General features: G+C 37.0%; 1 protein-coding gene across 2 annotated transcripts in view; it reads left to right on the top strand.

Moving 5' to 3' along the window:
- LOC128650436 (transcription factor COE3-like) overlaps positions 1 to 22,500 on the top strand; it is a 579,037-nt gene that overhangs the window by 452,384 nt on the left and 104,153 nt on the right. For both annotated transcript variants that reach the window (XM_053704380.1, XM_053704379.1), the window contains exon 11: positions 5,121 to 5,209. In XM_053704380.1, the coding sequence (XP_053560355.1) occupies positions 5,121 to 5,209 (89 nt within the window). The remainder of the gene's footprint in view (positions 1 to 5,120; positions 5,210 to 22,500) is intronic.

The raw sequence follows: 22,500 nt of genomic DNA, 5'->3' as shown, positions 1-22,500 counted from the left end.
ACACAAACCTATATATACAGTACATACACATGCATATACCTATATATATATATATACCGTATATAAACATTATATACAAATACACAAACCTATATATACAGTACATACACATGCATATACCTATATATATATACCGTATATAAACATTATATACAAATACACAAACCTATATATACAGTACATACACATGCATATACCTATATATATATACCGTATATAAACATTATATACAAATACACAAACCTATATATACAGTACATACACATGCATATACCTATATATATATATACCGTATATAAACATTATATACAAATACACAAACCTATATATACAGTACATACACATGCATATACCTATATATATATACCGTATATAAACATTATATACAAATACACAAACCTATATATACAGTACATACACATGCATATACCTATATATATATACCGTATATAAACATTATATACAAATACACAAACCTATATATACAGTACATACACATGCATATACCTATATATATATACCGTATATAAACATTATATACAAATACACATACCTATATATACAGTATATACACATGCATATACCTATATATATATATATATATACCGTATATAAACATTATATACAAATACACATACCTATATATACAGTATATACACATGCATATACCTATATATATATATACCGTATAGAAACATTATATACAAATACACATACCTATATATACAGTATATACACATGCATATACCTATATATATATATACCGTATAGAAACATTATATACAAATACACATACCTATATATACAGTATATACACATACCTATTTATACAGTATATACACATACCTATATATACAGTACATACACATGCATATACCTATATATATATATATACTGTATAGAAACATTATATACAAATACACATACCTATATATACAGTACATACACATGCATATATCTATATATATATATATATACCGTATATAAACATTATATACAAATACACATACCTGTATATACACATACCTATATATACAGTACATACACATGCATATACCTATATATATATACCGTATATAAACATTATATACAAATACACATACCTATATATACAGTACATACACATACCTATTTATACAGTATACACACATACCTATATAAACCGAATATATACAGTACATACACATACCTATTTATACAGTATATACACATACCTATATAAACAGAACATGCATATACCTATATATATATACCGTATATAAACATTATATACAAATACACATACCTATATAAACAGAACATACACATGCATATACCTATATAAACAGTATATATATATATATATATATATATATATATATATATATGTATTTTCACACAGTATATACAGTATACACAGATACATTTACCTATATATACAATGTATACATTGTGTATATATATATATATATATACTGTATATAAACATTATATACAAATACACATACCTATATATACAGTATTATACACATACCTATATAAACAGTACATACACATGCATATACCTATATAAACAGTATATATATATATATATATATATATATATATATATATATATTCACACAGTATAAACAGTATACATATATATATATATACAGTATATATATATATATAAACATTATATACAAATACACTTACCTATATATACAGTATATACATATACCTGTATTTTCTATATATAGTATATACAATGTTCATACATACATTTACCTATATATACAGTATATACACATACATATACCTATATATACAGTATATAAACATACATATAAATGCATGCACACACACACACACACACACACACACATATATATATATATATATATATATATATAGTTATATACATACATACACCTATATATACAATATATACACTTACATATACCTATATATACAGTAAATGCACTTACATATACCTATATATACTGTATATACACTTACATATATCTATATATACAGTTGTGCTCATAAGTTTACATACCCTGGCAGAATTTATGATTTCTTGGCCATTTTTCAGAGACTATAACTGATAACACAAACTTTTTTCTTTCACTCATGGTTAGTGTTTGGCTGAAGCCATTTATTATCAATCAACTGTGTTTACACTTTTTAAATCATAATGACAACAGAAACTACCCAAATGACCCTGATCAAAAGTTTACATACCCTGGTGATTTTGGCCTGATAACATGCACACAAGTTGACACAAAGGGGTTTGAATGGCTATTATAGGTAACCATCCTCACCTGTGATCTGTTTTTTTGTAATTAGTGTGTGTGTTTAAAAGGTCAATGAGTTTCTGGACTCCTGACAGACCCTTGCATCTTTCATCCAGTGCTGCACTGACGTTTCTGGATTCTGAGTCATGGGGAAAGAAAAAGAATTGTCAAAGGATCTGTGGGAAAATATAATTGAACGGTATAAAACAGGAAAGGGATATAAAAAGATATCCAAGGAATTGAGAATGCAAATCAGCAGTGTTCAAACTCTAATAAAGAAGTGGAAAATTAGGGGTTCTGTTGAAACCAAACCACGGTCAGGTAGACCAAATAAATTTCAGCCACAACTGCCAGGAAAATTGTTTGGGATGCAAAGACAAACCCACAAATAACTTCAGGTGAAATACAGGACTCTCTGAAAACATGTGGTGTGGCTGTTTAAAGATGCACAATGAGGCACTTGAAGAAAGATGGGCTGCATGGTCGAGTCACCAGAAGAAAGCCATTACTACACAAATGCCACAAAGTATCCCGCTAACAATACGCCAAACAGCACAGAGACAAACCTCAAACCTTCTGGCACAAAGTCATTTGGAGTGATGAGACCAAAATTGAGCTTTTTGTCCACAACCATAAACGCTACATTTGGAGTGGAGTCAACAAGGCCTATGATGAAAGGTACACCATTCCTACTGTAAAACACGGAGGTGGATTGCTGATGTTTTGGGGATGTGTGAGCTACAAAGGCACAGGAAATTCGGTCAGAATTGATGAATGTAGTATGTTAGCAAACAGAACCCCTCATTTTCCACTTCTTGATTAGAGTTTGAACACTCCTGATTTGCCTTCTCAATAACTTGGATATCTTTTTATATTCCTTTCCTGTTTTATACTGTTCAACTACCTTTTCCCGCAAAACCTTTGACAATTCTTTTGCTTTCCCCATGACTCAGAATCCAGAAACGTTAGTGCAGCACTGGATGAAAAATGCAAGGGTCTGTCAGGAGTCCAGAAACTCATTGAGCTTTTATACACACAAACACTAAATACAAGCAAACAGATCACAGATGAGGATGGTTACCTTTAATAGCCATCAAACCCCTTTGTGTCAACTTGTGTGCATGTTATCAGGTCAAAATCATCAGGGTATGTAAACTTTTGATCAGGGTCATTTGGGTAGTTTCTGTTGTCATTATGATTCAAAAAGAGTAAACACAGTTGATTGATAATAAATGGCTTCAGTCAAACACTAACCATGAGTGAAAGAAAAGTTTTTGTGTTATTCATATTCTCTGAAAAATGGCCAAGAAATTATAAATTCTGCCAGGGTATGTAAACTTATTAGCACAACTATATATATATACACACACACACCTGTACATACACTTACATATACCTATATATACAGTACATGCACTTACATATACCTATTTATACAGTACATACACTTACATATACCTATATATACAGTAAATGCACTTACATATACCTATATATACAGTAAATGCACTTACATATACCTATATATACAGTAAATGCACTTACATATACCTATATATACAGTACATGCACTTACATATACCTATTTATACAGTACATACACTTACATATACCTATATATACAGTAAATGCACTTACATATACCTATATATACAGTAAATGCACTTACATATACCTATATATACAGTAAATGCACTTACATATACCTATTTATACAGTACATGCACTTACATATACCTATTTATACAGTACATACACACATATATATATATATATATATATATATATATATATATATATATATATATATATATAAACATATAAAAATACACATACCTATATATACAGTATATACATATACCTGTTTTTTATATATAGTATATACAGTGTACATACATACATTTACCTATATATACAGTATATAAACATACATATACATACATACACACACATATATATATATATATACACCTATATATACAGTATATACACTCATATATACCTATATATACTGTATATACACTTACATATACCTATATATACAGTACATACACTTACATATACCTATATATATATATATATATATATATATATATATATATATATATATATATATATATATATATATATATATATATATATATATATATACAGTAAATGCACTTACATATACTTATATATACAGTACATACACTTACATATATATATATATATAATGTATATAAACATTATATACAAATACACATACCTATATATAAAGTATATACATATACCTGTATTTTATATATATAGTATATACAGTGTACTTACATACCTTTACCTATATATACAGTATATACACATACATATACCTATATATACTGTATATACACTTACATATACCTATATATACAGTACATACACTTACATATACCTATATATACTGTATATACACTTACATATACTTATATATACAGTACATACACTTACATATATATATATATATATATATATATATATATATATATATATATATATATACATATATATATATATATATATATATATATATATATATATATATAATGTATATAAACATTATATACAAATACACATACCTATATATAAAGTATATACATATACCTGTATTTTATATATATATATAGTATATACAGTGTACTTACATACCTTTACCTATATATACAGTATATACACATACATATACCTATATATACTATATATATATATATATATATATATATACACACACACACACCTGTGTGGAAGATTAAAGGGCTCTTAGGGAGTCTATATAGTTGTGGTTTGCAAGATAGTTACCATCATGAACTGCATATTGACATATGGTATCTTTTCTATTCCCAGCTTTGAATGAGCCAACAATTGACTATGGCTTTCAGCGGTTACAGAAGGTGGTCCCGAGGCACCCAGGAGACCCAGAGAGACTGCCTAAGGTAAGGACACAATTAGCTTGCTGGCTTCAGGTCATTGTCACCATTTAATGTTCCTGCCATACCTTTGTCATCTTATTCCTTAAATAAATACAATCTTCAATATTGCTTGGTTACTGGTTTTATTTACTGAGGATTACATAAACAAAATACTATAATACGTCAGCAAAGTGAGTAATTCTGTGTATTGCACAGAAATGGTACCAATAAAATGTTTATGATAGGATCCGGAGAGGGTTAAGTGCAGCAAGCTATAAGGCCTGCATCATATTGAGAAGCAATAAAGCGCACTCTCTGGCATTCCGATTGTTCCCCTAAGCATGTGCTCTATATTAATGTGAATGTAATAAAGGTCATGTGGCATACCTCCCAAATGTCCAGATTTTCGCGGGACAATCATGATTTTAGGGGTCTGTCCCGGGTTGCTAGCCATCTGTCCCGCATTGCCCCATGCATTTTTTTTTAAATTCTATTGGGCCCATACTCAGAAGCAGCTGGCTTTTCTCTCCCAGGGTTATATACCTATTAGATTCCTTGTGGAAAAGGAATGGTGTGTGGGTTAAGCAGGAGTATGAAGGCTGTATACCCTCTCTCACCTCAGGTAATGGTGACCACTCTAACCCCTGGTAGTGATGACGTCTACCCCTGGTGATAATACTAGCATGCCTTCAGTTTTATACGATGAGCAGTGCTAACACCAGGGTAACGAACAGTGGCAGCCTCAGACTCCCAGCTAATGTGCCTTCCAACCCCAGGACCTCATACAATGAGTTACAGATACCCATATATGATGTAGTGTGTGTCTATCTGTATCTATAAGTGTGTATGAGTATGTATCTGCATGTATAAGTGTAAGCTGTGTAGTGTGTATCTGAATGTATAAGTGTGTGTGTGTATCTGCATGTATACGTGTAAGCTGTGTAGTGTGTATATGTATGTATAAGTGTAGGCTATGAAGTGTGTGTGTATATCTGCATGTATAAGTGTATGCTATGTAGTGTGTGTGTCTACATGTATAAATGTAAGCTATGAAGTGTGTGTATCTGCATGTATAAGTGTATACTATGTAGTGTGTGTGTGTGTATCTGCATGTATAAGTGTATGCTATGTAGTGTGTGTGTGTATCTGCATGTATAAGTGTAAGCTGTGTAGTGTGTATCTGTATGTATAAGTGTAGGCTATGTAGTGTGTGTGTCTGCATGTATAAATGTAAGCTATGAAGTGTGTGTATCTGCATGTATAAGTGTATACTATGTAGTGTGTGTGTATCTGCATGTATAAGTGTATACTATGTAGTGTGTGTGTGTATCTGCATGTATAAGTGTATGCTATGTAGTGTGTGTGTCTGCATGTATAAATGTAAGCTATGAAGTGTGTGTATCTGCATGTATAAGTGTATACTATGTAGTGTGTGTGTATCTGCATGTATATGCCACTATGTTCACTATGCCAGTGAACAAGGGCTAAGATTTGGCCCGAAACATGTTTGGCTATTTTAGTCCTGAACATCTTGTTGCAGGCCTGTGACTGTTGTTTTTCCATGTTGAAACTTTTAACTTTTTGATGAATAAATTTTGAACTTTTTAAACTAATTTTTCAAGTCCTCTTTCTGGAGTAGTGGGATAGCAGAGTGTGTTTACTATCTGCATGTATAAGTGTAAGCTATGTAGTGTGTGTGTGTATCTGCATGTATAAGTGTATGCTATGTAGTGTGTGTGTGTATCTGCATGTATAAGTGTATGCTGTGTAGTGTGAGTGTGCATCTGCATGTATAAGTGTATGCTATGTAGTGTGTGTGTGTATCTGTATGTATAAGTGTATGCTATGTAGTGTGTGTGTATCTACATGTATAAGTGTATGATATGTAGTGTGTGTGTGTATCTGCATGTATAAGTGTATGATATGTAGTGTGTGTGTGTATCTGCATGTGTAAGTGTATGCTATGTAGTGTGTGTGTGTGTATCTGCATGTATAAGTGTATGCTATGTAGTGTGTGTGCATCTGCATGTGTAAGTGTATGCTATGTAGTGTGTGTGTATCTGCATGTATAAGTGTATGGTATGTAGTGTGTGTGTATCTGCATGTATAAGTGTATGCTATGTAGTGTGTGTGTATCTGCACGTATAAGTGTATGCTATGTAGTGTGTGTGTATCTGCACGTATAAGTGTATGCTATGTAGTGTGTGTGTATATGTATGTATAAGTGTATGCTATGTAGTGTGTGTGTATCTGCCTGTATAAGTGTATGATATGTAGTGTGTGTCTGCATGTATAAGTGTATGCTATGTAGTGTGTGTGTGTGTATCTGTATGTATAAAGTGTATGCTATGTAGTGTGTGTATATCTGTATGTATAAAGTGTATGCTATGTAGTGTGTGTGTGTATCTGTATGTATAAGTGTATGCTATGTAGTGTGTGTGTGTATCTGTATGTATAAAGTGTATGATATGTAGTGTGTGTGTGTATCTGCCTATATAAGTGCATGCTGTGTAGTGTGTGTGTATCTGTATGTATAAGTGTAGTGTGTGTGTGTGTATCTGCCTATATAAGTGTAAGCTATGTAGTGTGTATGTATCTGTATGTATAAGTGTATGCTATGTAGTGTGTGTGTGTGTGTGTATCTGTATGTATAAAGTGTATGATATGTAGTGTGTGTATATCTGTATGTATAAAGTGTATGATATGTAGTGTGTGTGTGTATCTGCCTATATAAGTGCATGCTGTGTAGTGTGTGTGTATCTGTATGTATAAGTGTAGTGTGTGTGTGTATCTGCATGTGTAAGTGTATGCTATGTAGTGTGTGTGTATGTGTATATGTAAGTGTATGCTATGTAGTGTGTGTATCTGCATGTGTAAGTGCATGCTATGTAGTGTGTGTATCTGCATGTGTAAGTGTATGCTATGTAGTGTGTGTATCTGCATGTGTAAGTGTATGCTATGTAGTGTGGGTGTGTATCTGCCTATATAAGTGTAAGCTATGTAGTGTGTGTGTATCTGCATGTATAAGTGTATGCTATGTAGTGTGTGTGTATGTGTATATGTAAGTGTATGCTATGTAGTGTGTGTATCTGCATGTGTAAGTGCATGCTATGTAGTGTGTGTATCTGCATGTGTAAGTGTATGATATGTAGTGTGTGTATCTGCATGTGTAAGTGTATGCTATGTAGTGTGTGTATCTGCATGTGTAAGTGTATGCTATGTAGTGTGGGTGTATCTGCATGTGTAAGTGTATGCTATGTAGTGTGTGTATCTGCATGCGTAAGTGTATGCTATGTAGTGTGTGTATCTGCATGTGTAAGTGTATGCTATATAGTGTGTGTATCTGCATGTGTAAGTGTATGCTATGTAGTGTGTGTATCTGCATGTGTAAGTGTATGCTATGTAGTGTGTGTATCTGCATGTGTAAGTGTATGCTATGTAGTGTGTGTATCTGCATGTGTAAGTGTATGCTATGTAGTGTGTGTATCTGCATGTGTAAGTGTATGCTATGTAGTGTGTGTATCTGCATGTGTAAGTGTATGCTATGTAGTGTGTGTATCTGCATGTGTAAGTGTATGCTATGTAATGTGTGTGTATCTGCATGTGTAAGTGTATGCTATGTAATGTGTATGTATCTGCATGTATAAGTGCATGCTATGTAGTGTGTGTGTATCTGCATGTGTAAGTGTATGCTATGTAGTGTGTGTGTATCTGCATGTGTAAGTGTATGCTATGTAGTGTGTGTATCTGCACGTGTAAGTGTATGCTATGTAATGTGTGTGTATCTGCATGTGTAAGTGTATGCTATGTAGTGTGTGTATCTGCATGTATAAGTGTATGCTATGTAGTGTGTGTGTATCTGCATGTATAAGTGTATGCTATATAGTGTGCTACTGTGCATTTTTGCTGACTTTAAAGGCCAGCATCTAGAATATTATTGGGGAATGCAGAGAGCAGTTTTAAAGAATCTATTATTAAATGTCCAATTAAGATAAAAATATTTAGCAATGTCTCTGCAAAGGTTAATTAAATACATAGCTCACATAGCCATACCAGTGGTTTGAGCTTGTGTTTGATTTGCTGCCTAAGAGTATTTAGAATTGTATTTATATTACTTTGGTCTTATGTTTTTTTTAAGCCCCGCCCACCACATTTCAATTTTGTTGCCGTGGTGGTGGTGGTGGGGTGTCCCTCTTTTGAATTTTGAAATGTTAGGAGGTATGATGTGGTGAGAATGGTATCCATGGCTAGTGCAGGTGTCTGTATGCTCATACTGCTGTAAGGTATTTGTCTGTATGCTCCTCTTATGTACTTAACCTATATAATCACTGGTTAGAGTTAGTGCAGGTGTCTGTGTGCTCATACTGCTGTAAGGTATTTGTTTGAATGCTCCTCATGTACTTAACCTACAGGGAGTGCAGAATTATTAGGCAAATGAGTATTTTGACCACATCATCCTCTTTATGCATGTTGTCTTACTCCAAGCTGTATAGGCCTACTACCAATTAAGCATATTAGGTGATGTGCATATCTGTAATGAGAAGGGGTATGGTCTAATGACATCAACACCCTATATCAGGTGTGCATAATTATTAGGCAGCTTCCTTTCCTTTGGCAAAATGGGTCAAAAGAAGGACTTGACAGGCTCAGAAAAGTCAAAAATAGTGAGATATATTGAAGAGGGATGCGGCACTCTTAAAATTGCAAAGCTTCTGAAGCGTGATCATCGAACAATCAAGCGTTTCATTCAAAATAGTCAACAGGGTCGCAAGAAACGTGTGGAAAAACCAAGGCGCAAAATAACTGCCCATGAACTGAGAAAAGTCAAGCGTGCAGCTGCCAAGATGCCACTTGCCACCAGTTTGGCCATATTTCAGAGCTGCAACATCACTGGAGTGCCCAAAAGCACAAGGTGTGCAATACTCAGAGACATGGCCAAGGTAAGAAAGGCTGAAAGACGACCACCACTGAACAAGACACACAAGCTGAAACGTCAAGACTGGGCCAAGAAATATCTCAAGACTGATTTTTCTAAGGTTTTATGGACTGATGAAATGAGAGTGAGTCTTGATGGGCCAGATGGATGGGCCCGTGGCTGGATTGGTAAAGGGCAGAGAGCTCCAGTCCAACTCAGAGCCAGCAAGGTGGAGGTGGAGTACTGGTTTGGGCTGGTATCATCAAAGATGAGCTTGTGGGGCCTTTTCGGGTTGAGGATGGAGTCAAGCTCAACTCCCAGTCCTACTGCCAGTTTCTGGAAGACACCTTCTTCAAGCAGTGGTACAGGAAGAAGTCTGCATCCTTCAAGAAAAACATGATTTTCATGCAGGACAATCTCCATCACACGCGTCCAAGTACTCCACAGCGTGGCTGGCAAGAAAGGGTATAAAAGAAGAAAATCTAATGACATGGCCTCCTTGTTCACCTGATCTGAACCCCATTGAGAACCTGTGGTCCATCATCAAATGTGAGATTTACAAGGAGGGAAAACAGTACACCTCTCTGAACAGTGTCTAGGAGGCTGTGGTTGCTGCTGCATGCAATGTTGATGGTGAACAGATCAAAACACCGACAGAATCCATGGATGGCAGGCTTTTGAGTGTCCTTGCAAAGAAAGGTGGCTATATTGGTCACTAATTTGTTTTTGTTTTGTTTTTGAATGTCAGAAATGTATATTTGTGAATGTTGAGATATTATATTGGTTTCACTGGTAAAAATAAATAATTGAAATGGGTATATATTTGTTTTTTGTTAAGTTGCCTAATAATTATGCACAGTAATAGTCACCTGCACACACAGATATCCCCCTAAAATAGCTATAACTAAAAACAAACTAAAAACTACTTCCAAAACTATTCAGCTTTGATATTAATGAGTTTTTTGGGTTCATTGAGAACATGGTTGTTGTTCAATAATAAAATGAATCCTCAAAAATACAACTTGCCTAATAATTCTGCACTCCCTGTACTATGTAGTGTCTGTGTATCTGCCTGTATAATTGTATGCTATGTAGTGTGTGTATCTGCATGTGTAAGTGTATGCTATGTAGTGTGTGTATCTGCATGTGTAAGTGTATGCTATGTAGTGTGTGTATCTGCATGTGTAAGTGTATGCTATGTAGTGTGTGTATCTGCATGTGTAAGTGTATGCTATGTAGCGTGTGTGTGTATCTGCATGTGTAAGTGTATGCTATGTAGTGTGTGTGTATCTGCATGTATAAGTGTATACTATGTAGTGTGTGTATCTGCATGTATAAGTGTATGCTATGTAGTGTGTGTGTATCTGCATGTATAAGTGTATGCTATGTAGTGTGTGTGTATCTGCATGTATAAGTGTATGCTATGTAGTGTGTGTATCTGCATGTATAAGTGTATGCTATGTAGTGTGTGTATCTGCATGTGTAAGTGTATGCTATGTAGTGTGTGTATCTGCATGTATAAGTGTATGCTGCATGTATAAGTGTATGCTATGCAGTGTGTGTGTATGTGCATGTGTAAGTGTATGCTATGTAGTGTGTGTGTATCTGCATGTATAAGTGTATGCTATGTAGTGTGTGTGTATCTGCATGTGTAAGTGTATGCTATGTAGTGTGTGTATCTGCATGTGTAAGTGTATGCTATGTAGTGTGTGTATCTGCATGTGTAAGTGTATGCTATGTAATGTATGTGTATCTGCATGTATAAGTGTATTCTATGTAGTGTGTGTATCTGCATGTGTAAGTGTTTGCTATATAGTGTGTGCTCATACTGCTGTAAGGTATTTATCTGTATGCTCCTCTCATGTACTTAACCTATAGTCACTGGTTAGACTTAGTGCAGGTGTCTGTGTGCTTATACTGCTGTAAGGTATTTATCTGTATGCTCCTCTCATGTACTTAACCTATATAGTCACTGGTTAGACTTAGTGCAGGTATCTGTGTGCTCATACTGCTGTAAGGTATTTATCTGTATGCTCCTCTCATGTACTTAACCTATATAGTCACTGGTTAGACTTAGTGCAGGTATCTGTGTGTGCTAATACTGCTGTAAGGTATTTATCTGTATGCTCCTCTCATGTACTTAACCTATATAGTCACTGGTTAGACTTAGTGCAGGTATCTGTGTGCTCATACTGCTGTAAGGTATTTATCTGTATGCTCCTCTCATGTACTTAACCTATATAGTCACTGGTTAGACTTAGTGCAGGTATCTGTGTGCTCATACTGCTGTAAGGTATTTATCTGTATGCTCCTCTCATGTACTTAACCTATATAGTCACTGGTTAGACTTAGTGCAGGTGTCTGTGTGCTCATACTGCTGTAAGGTATTTATCTGTATGCTCCTCTCATGTACTTAACCTATAGTCACTGGTTAGACTTAGTGCAGGTGTCTGTGTGCTTATACTGCTGTAAGGTATTTATCTGTATGCTCCTCTCATGTACTTAACCTATATAGTCACTGGTTAGACTTAGTGCAGGTGTCTGTGTGCTCATACTGCTGTAAGGTATTTATCTGTATGCTCCTCTCATGTACTTAACCTATATAGTCACTGGTTAGACTTAGTGCCTGTGTCTGTGTGCTCATACTGCTGTAAGGTATTTATCTGTATGCTCCTCTCATGTACTTAACCTATAGTCACTGGTTAGACTTAGTGCAGGTGTCTGTGTGCTCATACTGCTGTAAGGTATTTATCTGTATGCTCCTCTCATGTACTTAACCTATATAGTCACTGGTTAGACTTAGTGCAGGTGTCTGTGTGCTCATACTGCTGTAAGGTATTTATCTGTATGCTCCTCATGTACTTAACCTATAGTCACTGGTTAGACTTAGTGCAGGTGTCTGTGTGCTCATACAGCTGTAAGGTATTTATCTGTATGCTCCTCATGTACTTAACCTATAGTCACTGGTTAGACTTAGTGCAGGTGTCTGTGTGCTTATACTGCTGTAAGGTATTTATCTGTATGCTCCTCTCATGTACTTAACCTATATAGTCACTGGTTAGACTTAGTGCAGGTATCTGTGTGCTCATACTGCTGTAAGGTATTTATCTGTATGCTCCTCTCATGTACTTAACCTATATAGTCACTGGTTAGACTTAGTGCAGGTATCTGTGTGTGCTAATACTGCTGTAAGGTATTTATCTGTATGCTCCTCTCATGTACTTAACCTATATAGTCACTGGTTAGACTTAGTGCAGGTATCTGTGTGCTCATACTGCTGTAAGGTATTTATCTGTATGCTCCTCTCATGTACTTAACCTATATAGTCACTGGTTAGACTTAGTGCAGGTATCTGTGTGCTCATACTGCTGTAAGGTATTTATCTGTATGCTCCTCTCATGTACTTAACCTATATAGTCACTGGTTAGACTTAGTGCAGGTGTCTGTGTGCTCATACTGCTGTAAGGTATTTATCTGTATGCTCCTCTCATGTACTTAACCTATAGTCACTGGTTAGACTTAGTGCAGGTGTCTGTGTGCTTATACTGCTGTAAGGTATTTATCTGTATGCTCCTCTCATGTACTTAACCTATATAGTCACTGGTTAGACTTAGTGCAGGTGTCTGTGTGCTCATACTGCTGTAAGGTATTTATCTGTATGCTCCTCTCATGTACTTAACCTATATAGTCACTGGTTAGACTTAGTGCCTGTGTCTGTGTGCTCATACTGCTGTAAGGTATTTATCTGTATGCTCCTCTCATGTACTTAACCTATAGTCACTGGTTAGACTTAGTGCAGGTGTCTGTGTGCTCATACTGCTGTAAGGTATTTATCTGTATGCTCCTCTCATGTACTTAACCTATATAGTCACTGGTTAGACTTAGTGCAGGTGTCTGTGTGCTCATACTGCTGTAAGGTATTTATCTGTATGCTCCTCATGTACTTAACCTATAGTCACTGGTTAGACTTAGTGCAGGTGTCTGTGTGCTCATACAGCTGTAAGGTATTTATCTGTATGCTCCTCATGTACTTAACCTATAGTCACTGGTTAGACTTAGTGCAGGTGTCTGTGTGCTTATACTGCTGTAAGGTATTTATCTGTATGCTCCTCTCATGTACTTAACCTATATAGTCACTGGTTAGACTTAGTGCAGGTGTCTGTGTGCTCATACTGCTGTAATGTATTTTTCTGTATGCTCCTCATGTACTTAACCTATATAGTCACTGGTTAGACTTAGTGCAGGTATCTGTGTGCTCATACTGCTGTAAGGTATTTATCTGTATGCTCCTCTCATGTACTTAACCTATATAGTCACTGGTTAGACTTAGTGCAGGTATCTGTGTGCTCATACTGCTGTATGGTATTTATCTGTATGCTCCTCTGATGTACTTAACCTATAGTCACTGGTTAGACTTAGGGCAGGTGTCTGTGTGCTCATACTGCTGTAAGGTATTTATCTGTATGCTCCTCTCATATACTTTACCTATATAGTCACTGGTTAGACTTAGTGCAGGTATCTGTGTGCTCATACTGCTGTAAGATATTTATCTGTATGCTCCTCTCATGTACTAAACCTATATAGTCACTGGTTAGACTTAGTGCAGGTGTCTGTGTGCTCATACTGCTGTAAGGTATTTATCTGTATGCTCCTCTAATGTACTTAACCTATATAGTCACTGGTTAGACTTAGTGCAGGTGTCTGTGTGCTCATACTGCTGTAATGTATTTATCTGTATGCTCCTCTGATGTACTTAACCTATATAGTCACTGGTTAGACTTAGTGCAGGTGTCTGTGTGCTCATACTGCTGTAAGGTATTTATCTGTATGCTCCTTATGTACTTTAGCTATAGTCACTGGTTAGACTTAGTGCAGGTGTCTGTGTGCTCATACTGCTGTAATGTATTTATCTGTATGCTCCTCTGATGTACTTAACCTATATAGTCACTGGTTAGACTTAGTGCAGGTGTCTGTGTGCTCATACTGCTGTAAGGTATTTATCTGTATGCTCCTTATGTACTTAACCTATAGTCACTGGTTAGACTTAGTGCAGGTGTCTGTGTGCTCATACTGCTGTAATGTATTTATCTGTATGCTCCTCTGATGTACTTAACCTATAGTCACTGGTTAGACTTAGTGCAGGTGTCTGTGTGCTCATACAGCTGTAAGGTATTTATCTGTATGCTCCTCTGATGTACTTAACCTATATAGTCACTGGTTAGACTTTGTGCAGGTGTCTGTGTGCTCATACTGCTGTAAGGTATTTATCTGTATGCTCCTCTTGTGTACTTAACCTATATAGTCACTGGTTAGACTTAGTGCAGGTGTATGTGTGCTCATACAGCTGTAAGGTATTTGTCTGTATGCTCCTCTTATGTACTTAACCTATAGTCACTGGTTAGACTTAGTGCAGGTGTCTGTGTGCTCATACAGCTGTAAGGTATTTATCTGTATGCTCCTCTGATGTACTTAACCTATAGTCACTGGTTAGACTTAGTGCAGGTGTCTGTGTGCTCATACTGCTGTAATGTATTTATCTGTATGCTCCTCTGATGTACTTAACCTATAGTCACTGGTTAGACTTAGTGCAGGTGTCTGTGTGCTCATACTGCTGTAAGGTATTTATCTGTATGCTCCTCTTATGTACTTAACCTATATAGTCACTGGTTAGACTTAGTGCAGGTGTCTGTGTGCTCATACAGCTGTAAGGTATTTATCTGTATGCTCCTCTTATGTACTTAACCTATAGTCACTGGTTAGACTTAGTGCAGGTGTCTGTGTGCTCATACAGCTGTAAGGTATTTATCTGTATGCTCCTCTGATGTACTTAACCTATAGTCACTGGTTAGACTTAGTGCAGGTGTCTGTGTGCTCATACTGCTGTAAGGTATTTATCTGTATGCTCCTCTAATGTACTTAACCTATAGTCACTGGTTAGACTTAGTGCAGGTGTCTGTGTGCTCATACTGCTGTAAGGTATTTATCTGTATGCTCCTCTAATGTACTTAACCTATATAGTCACTGGTTAGACTTAGTGCAGGTATCTGTGTGCTCATACTGCTGTAAGCTATTTATCTGTATGCTCCTCTCATGTACTAAACCTATATAGTCACTGGTTAGACTTAGTGCAGGTGTCTGTGTGCTCATACTGCTGTAAGGTATTTATCTGTATGCTCCTCTTATGTACTTAACCTATATAGTCACTGGTTAGACTTAGTGCAGGTGTCTGTGTGTTCATACAGCTGTAAGGTATTTATCTGTATGCTCCTCTTATGTACTTAACCTATAGTCACTGGTTAGACTTAGTGCAGGTGTCTGTGTGCTCATACAGCTGTAAGGTATTTATCTGTATGCTCCTCTTATGTACTTAACCTATAGTCACTGGTTAGACTTAGTGCAGGTGTCTGTGTGCTCATACTGCTGTAAGGTATTTATCTGTATGCTCCTCTGATGTACTTAATCTATATAGTCACTGGTTAGACTTAGTGCAGGTATCTGTGTGCTCATACTGCTGTAAGGTATTTATCTGTATGCTCCTCTGATGTACTTAACCTATATAGTCACTGGTTAGACTTAGTGCAGGTGTCTGTGTGCTCATACTGCTGTAATGTATTTGTCTGTATGCTCCTCATGTACTTAACCTATAGTCACTGGTTAGACTTAGTGCAGGTGTCTGTGTGCTCATACAGCTGTAAGGTATTTATCTGTATGCTCCTCTTATGTACTTAACCTATATAGTCACTGGTTAGACTTAGTGCAGGTGTCTGTGTGCTCATACAGCTGTAAGGTATTTATCTGTATGCTCCTCTTATGTACTTAACCTATAGTCACTGGTTAGACTTAGTGCAGGTGTCTGTGTGCTCATACAGCTGTAAGGTATTTATCTGTATGCTCCTCTTATGTACTTAACCTATATAGTCACTGGTTAGACTTAGTGCAGGTGTCTGTGTGCTCATACAGCTGTAAGGTATTTATCTGTATGCTCCTCTTATGTACTTAACCTATAGTCACTGGTTAGACTTAGTGCAGGTGTCTGTGTGCTCATACTGCTGTAAGGTATTTATCTGTATGCTCCTCTCATGTACTTAACCTATATAGTCACTGGTTAGACTTAGTGCAGGTGTCTGTGTGCTCATACTGCTGTAAGGTATTTATCTGTATGCTCCTCTCATGTACTTAACCTATAGTCACTGGTTAGACTTAGTGCAGGTGTCTGTGTGCTCATACTGCTGTAAGGTATTTATCTGTATGCTCCTCTCATGTACTTAACCTATATAGTCACTGGTTAGACTTAGTGCAGGTGTCTGTGTGCTCATACTGCTGTAAGGTATTTATCTGTATGCTCCTCTCATGTACTTAACCTATATAGTCACTGGTTAGACTTAGTGCAGGTGTCTGTGTGCTCATACTGCTGTAAGGTATTTATCTGTATGCTCCTCTAATGTACTTAACCTATAGTCACTGGTTAGACTTAGTGCAGGTGTCTGTGTGCTCATACTGCTGTAAGGTATTTATCTGTATGCTCCTCTCATGTACTTAACCTATATAGTCACTGGTTAGACTTAGTGCAGGTGTCTGTGTGCTCATACAGCTGTAAGGTATTTATCTGTATGCTCCTCTCATGTACTTAACCTATATAGTCACTGGTTAGACTTAGTGCAGGTGTCTGTGTGCTTATACTGCTGTAAGGTATTTATCTGTATGCTCCTCTGATGTACTTAACCTATAGTCACTGGTTAGACTTAGTGCAGGTGTCTGTGTGATCATACTGCTGTAAGGTATTTATCTGTATGCTCCTCTGATGTACTTAACCTATATAGTCACTGTTTAGACTTAGTGCAGGTGTCTGTGTGCTCATACTGCTGTAAGGTATTTATCTGTATGCTCCTCTCATGTACTTAACCTATAGTCACTGGTTAGACTTAGTGCAGGTGTCTGTGTGCTCATACAGCTGTAAGGTATTTATCTGTATGCTCCTCTCATGTACTTAACCTATAGTCACTGGTTAGACTTAGTGCAGGTGTCTGTGTGCTCATACAGCTGTAAGGTATTTATCTGTATGCTCCTCTCATGTACTTAACCTATAGTCACTGGTTAGACTTAGTGCAGGTGTCTGTGTGCTCATACTGCTGTAAGGTATTTATCTGTATGCTCCTCTGATGTACTTAACCTATATAGTCACTGGTTAGACTTAGTGCAGGTGTCTGTGTGCTCATACTGCTGTAAGGTATTTATCTGTATGCTCCTCTGATGTACTTAACCTATAGTCACTGGTTAGACTTAGGGCAGGTGTCTGTGTGCTCATACTGCTGTAAGGTATTTATCTGTATGCTCCTCTCATATACTTTACCTATATAGTCACTGGTTAGACTTAGTGCAGGTGTCTGTGTGCTCATACTGCTGTAAGGTAATTATCTGTATGCTCCTCTGATGTACTTAACCTATAGGCCTCTAGTTATCAAAGTCTGGCGGACCTGATCCGCACTGACCTCAGTGAATACGGAGAGTAATATGCTCTCCGTATTCTGCATTGCATCAGCAGCTCACAAGAGCTGATGGTGCAACGCCGCCCCCTGCAGACTCGTGGCCAATCAGCCGCCAGCAGGGGGTGTCAATCAACCCGATTGTACTCAATCGTCAGGTTATGGAGCAGCGGTGTTTAGACCGCTGCTCCATAACTTGTGTTTCTGGCGAGTCTGAAGACTCGCCAGAAACACGGGCCGTCAAGCTCCGTCTGGAGTTTGATAGATAGGCCCCATAGTCACTTTCTGTTTAAGCAGACAGTAAACACCTTAAGATTTGTATATAAAATATAATGTTGTGCAAATTTAAACAACTTACATATATATTTGTTATTATTTATTTGTTTTTCCCCCCTTTTCTAGTAATTTAGCTCTGTAAATTGATACTTCTCAAGGATAACCCTGCTACATATATGTCTCTAATTAGCTTAATCAGATAGCAGCTGCAAAACAATGCACTTTACACTAACAATATGACCATGACTAGCCTTGTTGTCTGCAAACTAAAGCCCAGATTGACTCCTAACGGTGCGTGAATTACAGTAAAACGGAAGTTAATTTGTTTTATAAACATTAAGACTTGGCTGATACATTATTTTATAACAACACTAGAGAAATGCCTTGTAAGTACAAGGTGGTTACTGTCTCTTTAACTCAGTAACAAGTGCCGCAATACAAGAGATCTGTCCTGTTTCCCCTACATTGCAATATGAGCTAACTGTATATCGTACCCCCATGATAATCAGAATCATTGTAAGATAACAATATCATACATTAGTTATATCTGCAATTGTAATACCAAGTTCAGTATTTCATTGGTAAAATAATTGCATTTGTATCTTTGTGAATATTATTATATTGCTTGTATACTGCATGAAGTTTGGATGTGAAATATTCCATGAGATTTAACATAAAACAGAATGTGTTTTTTAATAAACTTCTCATATCTAATACTAAAATCTCAGACAAACAAAGGCCTAGATTTGGAGTTTGGCGGTAGCCGTGAAAACCAGCGTTAGAGGCTCCTAACGCTGGTTTTAGGCTACCTCCGGTATTTGGAGTCACTCAAAAAAGGTTCTAACGCTCACTTTTCAGCCGCGACTTTTCCATACCGCAGATCCCCTTACGTCAATTGCGTATCCTATCTTTTCAATGGGATTTTTCTAACTCCGGTATTTAGAGTCGTGTCTGAAATGAGCGTTAGAATTATAACGACAAAACTCCAGCCGCAGAAAAAAGTCAGTAGTTAAGAGCTTTCTGGGCTAACACCGGTTCATAAAGCTCTTAACTACTGTATTCTAAAGTACACTAACACCCATAAACTACCTATGTACCCCTAAACCGAGGCCCCCCCACATCGCCGCCACTCGATTACATTTTTTTAACCCCTAATCTGCCGACCGCCACCTACGTTATCCTTATGTACCCCTAATCTGCTGCCCCTAACACCGCCGGCCCCTATATTATATTTATTAACCCCTAACCTGCCCCCCACAACGTCGCAGCCAGCTACCTACAATAATTAACCCCTAATCTGCCGACCGCAAAGCGCCGCTACTTAAGTTATCCTTATGTACCCCTAATCTGCTGCCCCTAACACCGCCGACCCCTATATTATATTTATTAACCCCTAATCTGCCCCCCTCAACGTCGCCTTCACCTGCCTACACTTATTAACCCCTAATCTGCCGAGCGGACCGCACCGCTACTATAATAAAGTTATTAACCCCTAATCCGCCTCACTAACCCTATAATAAATAGTATTAACCCCTAATCTGCCCTCCCTAACATCGCCGACACCTAACTTCAATTATTAACCCCTAATCTGCCGACTGGAGCTCACCGCTATTCTAATAAATGTATTAACCCCTAAAGCTAAGTCTAACCCTAACACTAACACCCCCCTAAATTAAATATAATTTTAATCTAACGAAATAAATTAACTCTTATTAAATAAATTATTCCTATTTAAAGCTAAATACTTACCTGTAAAATAAACCCTAATATAGCTACAATATAAATTATAATTATATTATAGCTATTTTAGGATTAATATTTATTTTACAGGTAACTTTGTATTTATTTTAACCAGGTACAATAGCTATTAAATAGTTAAGAACTATTTAATAGCTAAAATAGTTAAAATAATTACAAAATTACCTGTAAAATAAATCCTAACCTAAGTTACAATTAAACCTAACACTATACTATCATTAAATTAATTAAATAAAATACCTACAATTACCTACAATTAAACCTAACACTACACTATCAATACATTAATTAAATATAATACCCACAAATAACTACAATGAAATAAACTAACTAAAGTACAAAAAATAAAAAAGAACTAAGTTACAAAAAATAAAAAAATATTTACAAACATAAGAAAAATATTACAACAATTTTAAACTAATTACACCTACTCTAAGCCCCCTAATAAAATAACAAAGACCCCCAAAATAAAAAATGCCCTACCCTATTCTAAATTACTAAAGTTCAAAGCTCTTTTACCTTACCAGCCCTGAACAGGGCCCTTTGCGGGGCATGCCCCAAGAAGTTCATCTCTTTTGCCTGTAAAAAAAAACATACAATACCCCCCCCCCAACATTACAACCCACCACCCACATACCCCTAATCTAACCCAAACCCCCCTTAAATAAACCTAACACTAAGCCCCTGAAGATCATCCTACCTTGTCTTCACCTCACCGGGTATCACCGATCGGTCCTGGCTCCAAAATCTTCATCCAACCCAAGCGGGGGCTCGCGATCCATCATCCGGTGGCTCCAAAGTCTTCATCCTATCCGGGAAGAAGAGTAGATCCGGACCGGCAACCATCATCTTCCAAGTGGCATCTTCTATCTTCATCCGATGAGGACCGGCTCCATCCTGAAGACCTCCACCGCGGACCCATCTTCATCCGGCGACGTCCAACTGAAGAATGACGGTTCCTTTAAGGGACGTCATCCAAGATGGCGTCCCTCGAATTCCGATTGGCTGATAGGATTCTATTAGCCAATCGGAATTAAGGTAGGAATATTCTGATTGGCTGATGGAATCAGCCAATCAGAATCAAGTTCAATCCGATTGGCTGATCCAATCAGCCAATCAGATTGAGCTCGCATTCTATTGGCTGTTCCGATCAGCCAATAGAATGCAAGCTCAATCTGATTGGCTGATTGGATCAGCCAATCGGATTGATCTTGATTCTGATTGGCTGATTGGATCAGCCAATCAGAATATTCCTACCTTAATTCCGATTGGCTGATAGAATCCTATCAGCCAATCGGAATTCGAGGGACACCATCTTGGATGACGTCCCTTAAAGGAACCGTCATTCTTCAGTTGGACGTCGCCGGATGAAGATGGGTCCGCGGTGGAGGTCTTCAGGATGGAGCCGGTCCTCATCGGATGAAGATAGAAGATGCCGCTTGGAAGATGATGGTTGCCAGTCCGGATCTACTCTTCTTCCCGGATAGGATGAAGACTTTGGAGCCTCTTCTGGACCTCTTCAGCCACCGGATGATGGATCGCCAGCCCCCGCTTGGGTTGGATGAAGATTTTGGAGCCAGGACCGATCGGTGATACCCGGTGAGGGGAAGACAAGGTAGGATGATCTTCAGGGGCTTAGTGTTAGGTTTATTTAAGGGGGGTTTGGGTTAGATTAGGGGTATGTGGGTGGTGGGTTGTATTGTTGGGGGGGGTATTGTATGTGTTTTTTTTTACAGGCAAAAGAGCTGAACTTCTTGGGGCATGCCCCGCAAAGGGCCCTGTTCAGGGCTGGTAAGGTAAAAGAGCTTTGAACTTTAGTAATTTAGAATAAGGTAGGGCATTTTTTATTTTGGGGGTCTTTGTTATTTTATTAGGGGGTTTAG

Source organism: Bombina bombina, chromosome 2, assembly GCF_027579735.1.
Source record: "Bombina bombina isolate aBomBom1 chromosome 2, aBomBom1.pri, whole genome shotgun sequence".
Lineage (NCBI taxonomy): Eukaryota > Metazoa > Chordata > Amphibia > Anura > Bombinatoridae > Bombina > Bombina bombina.
Note: the sequence above shows the minus strand (reverse complement) of the source record. Positions and strands in the feature narration are given on the sequence as shown.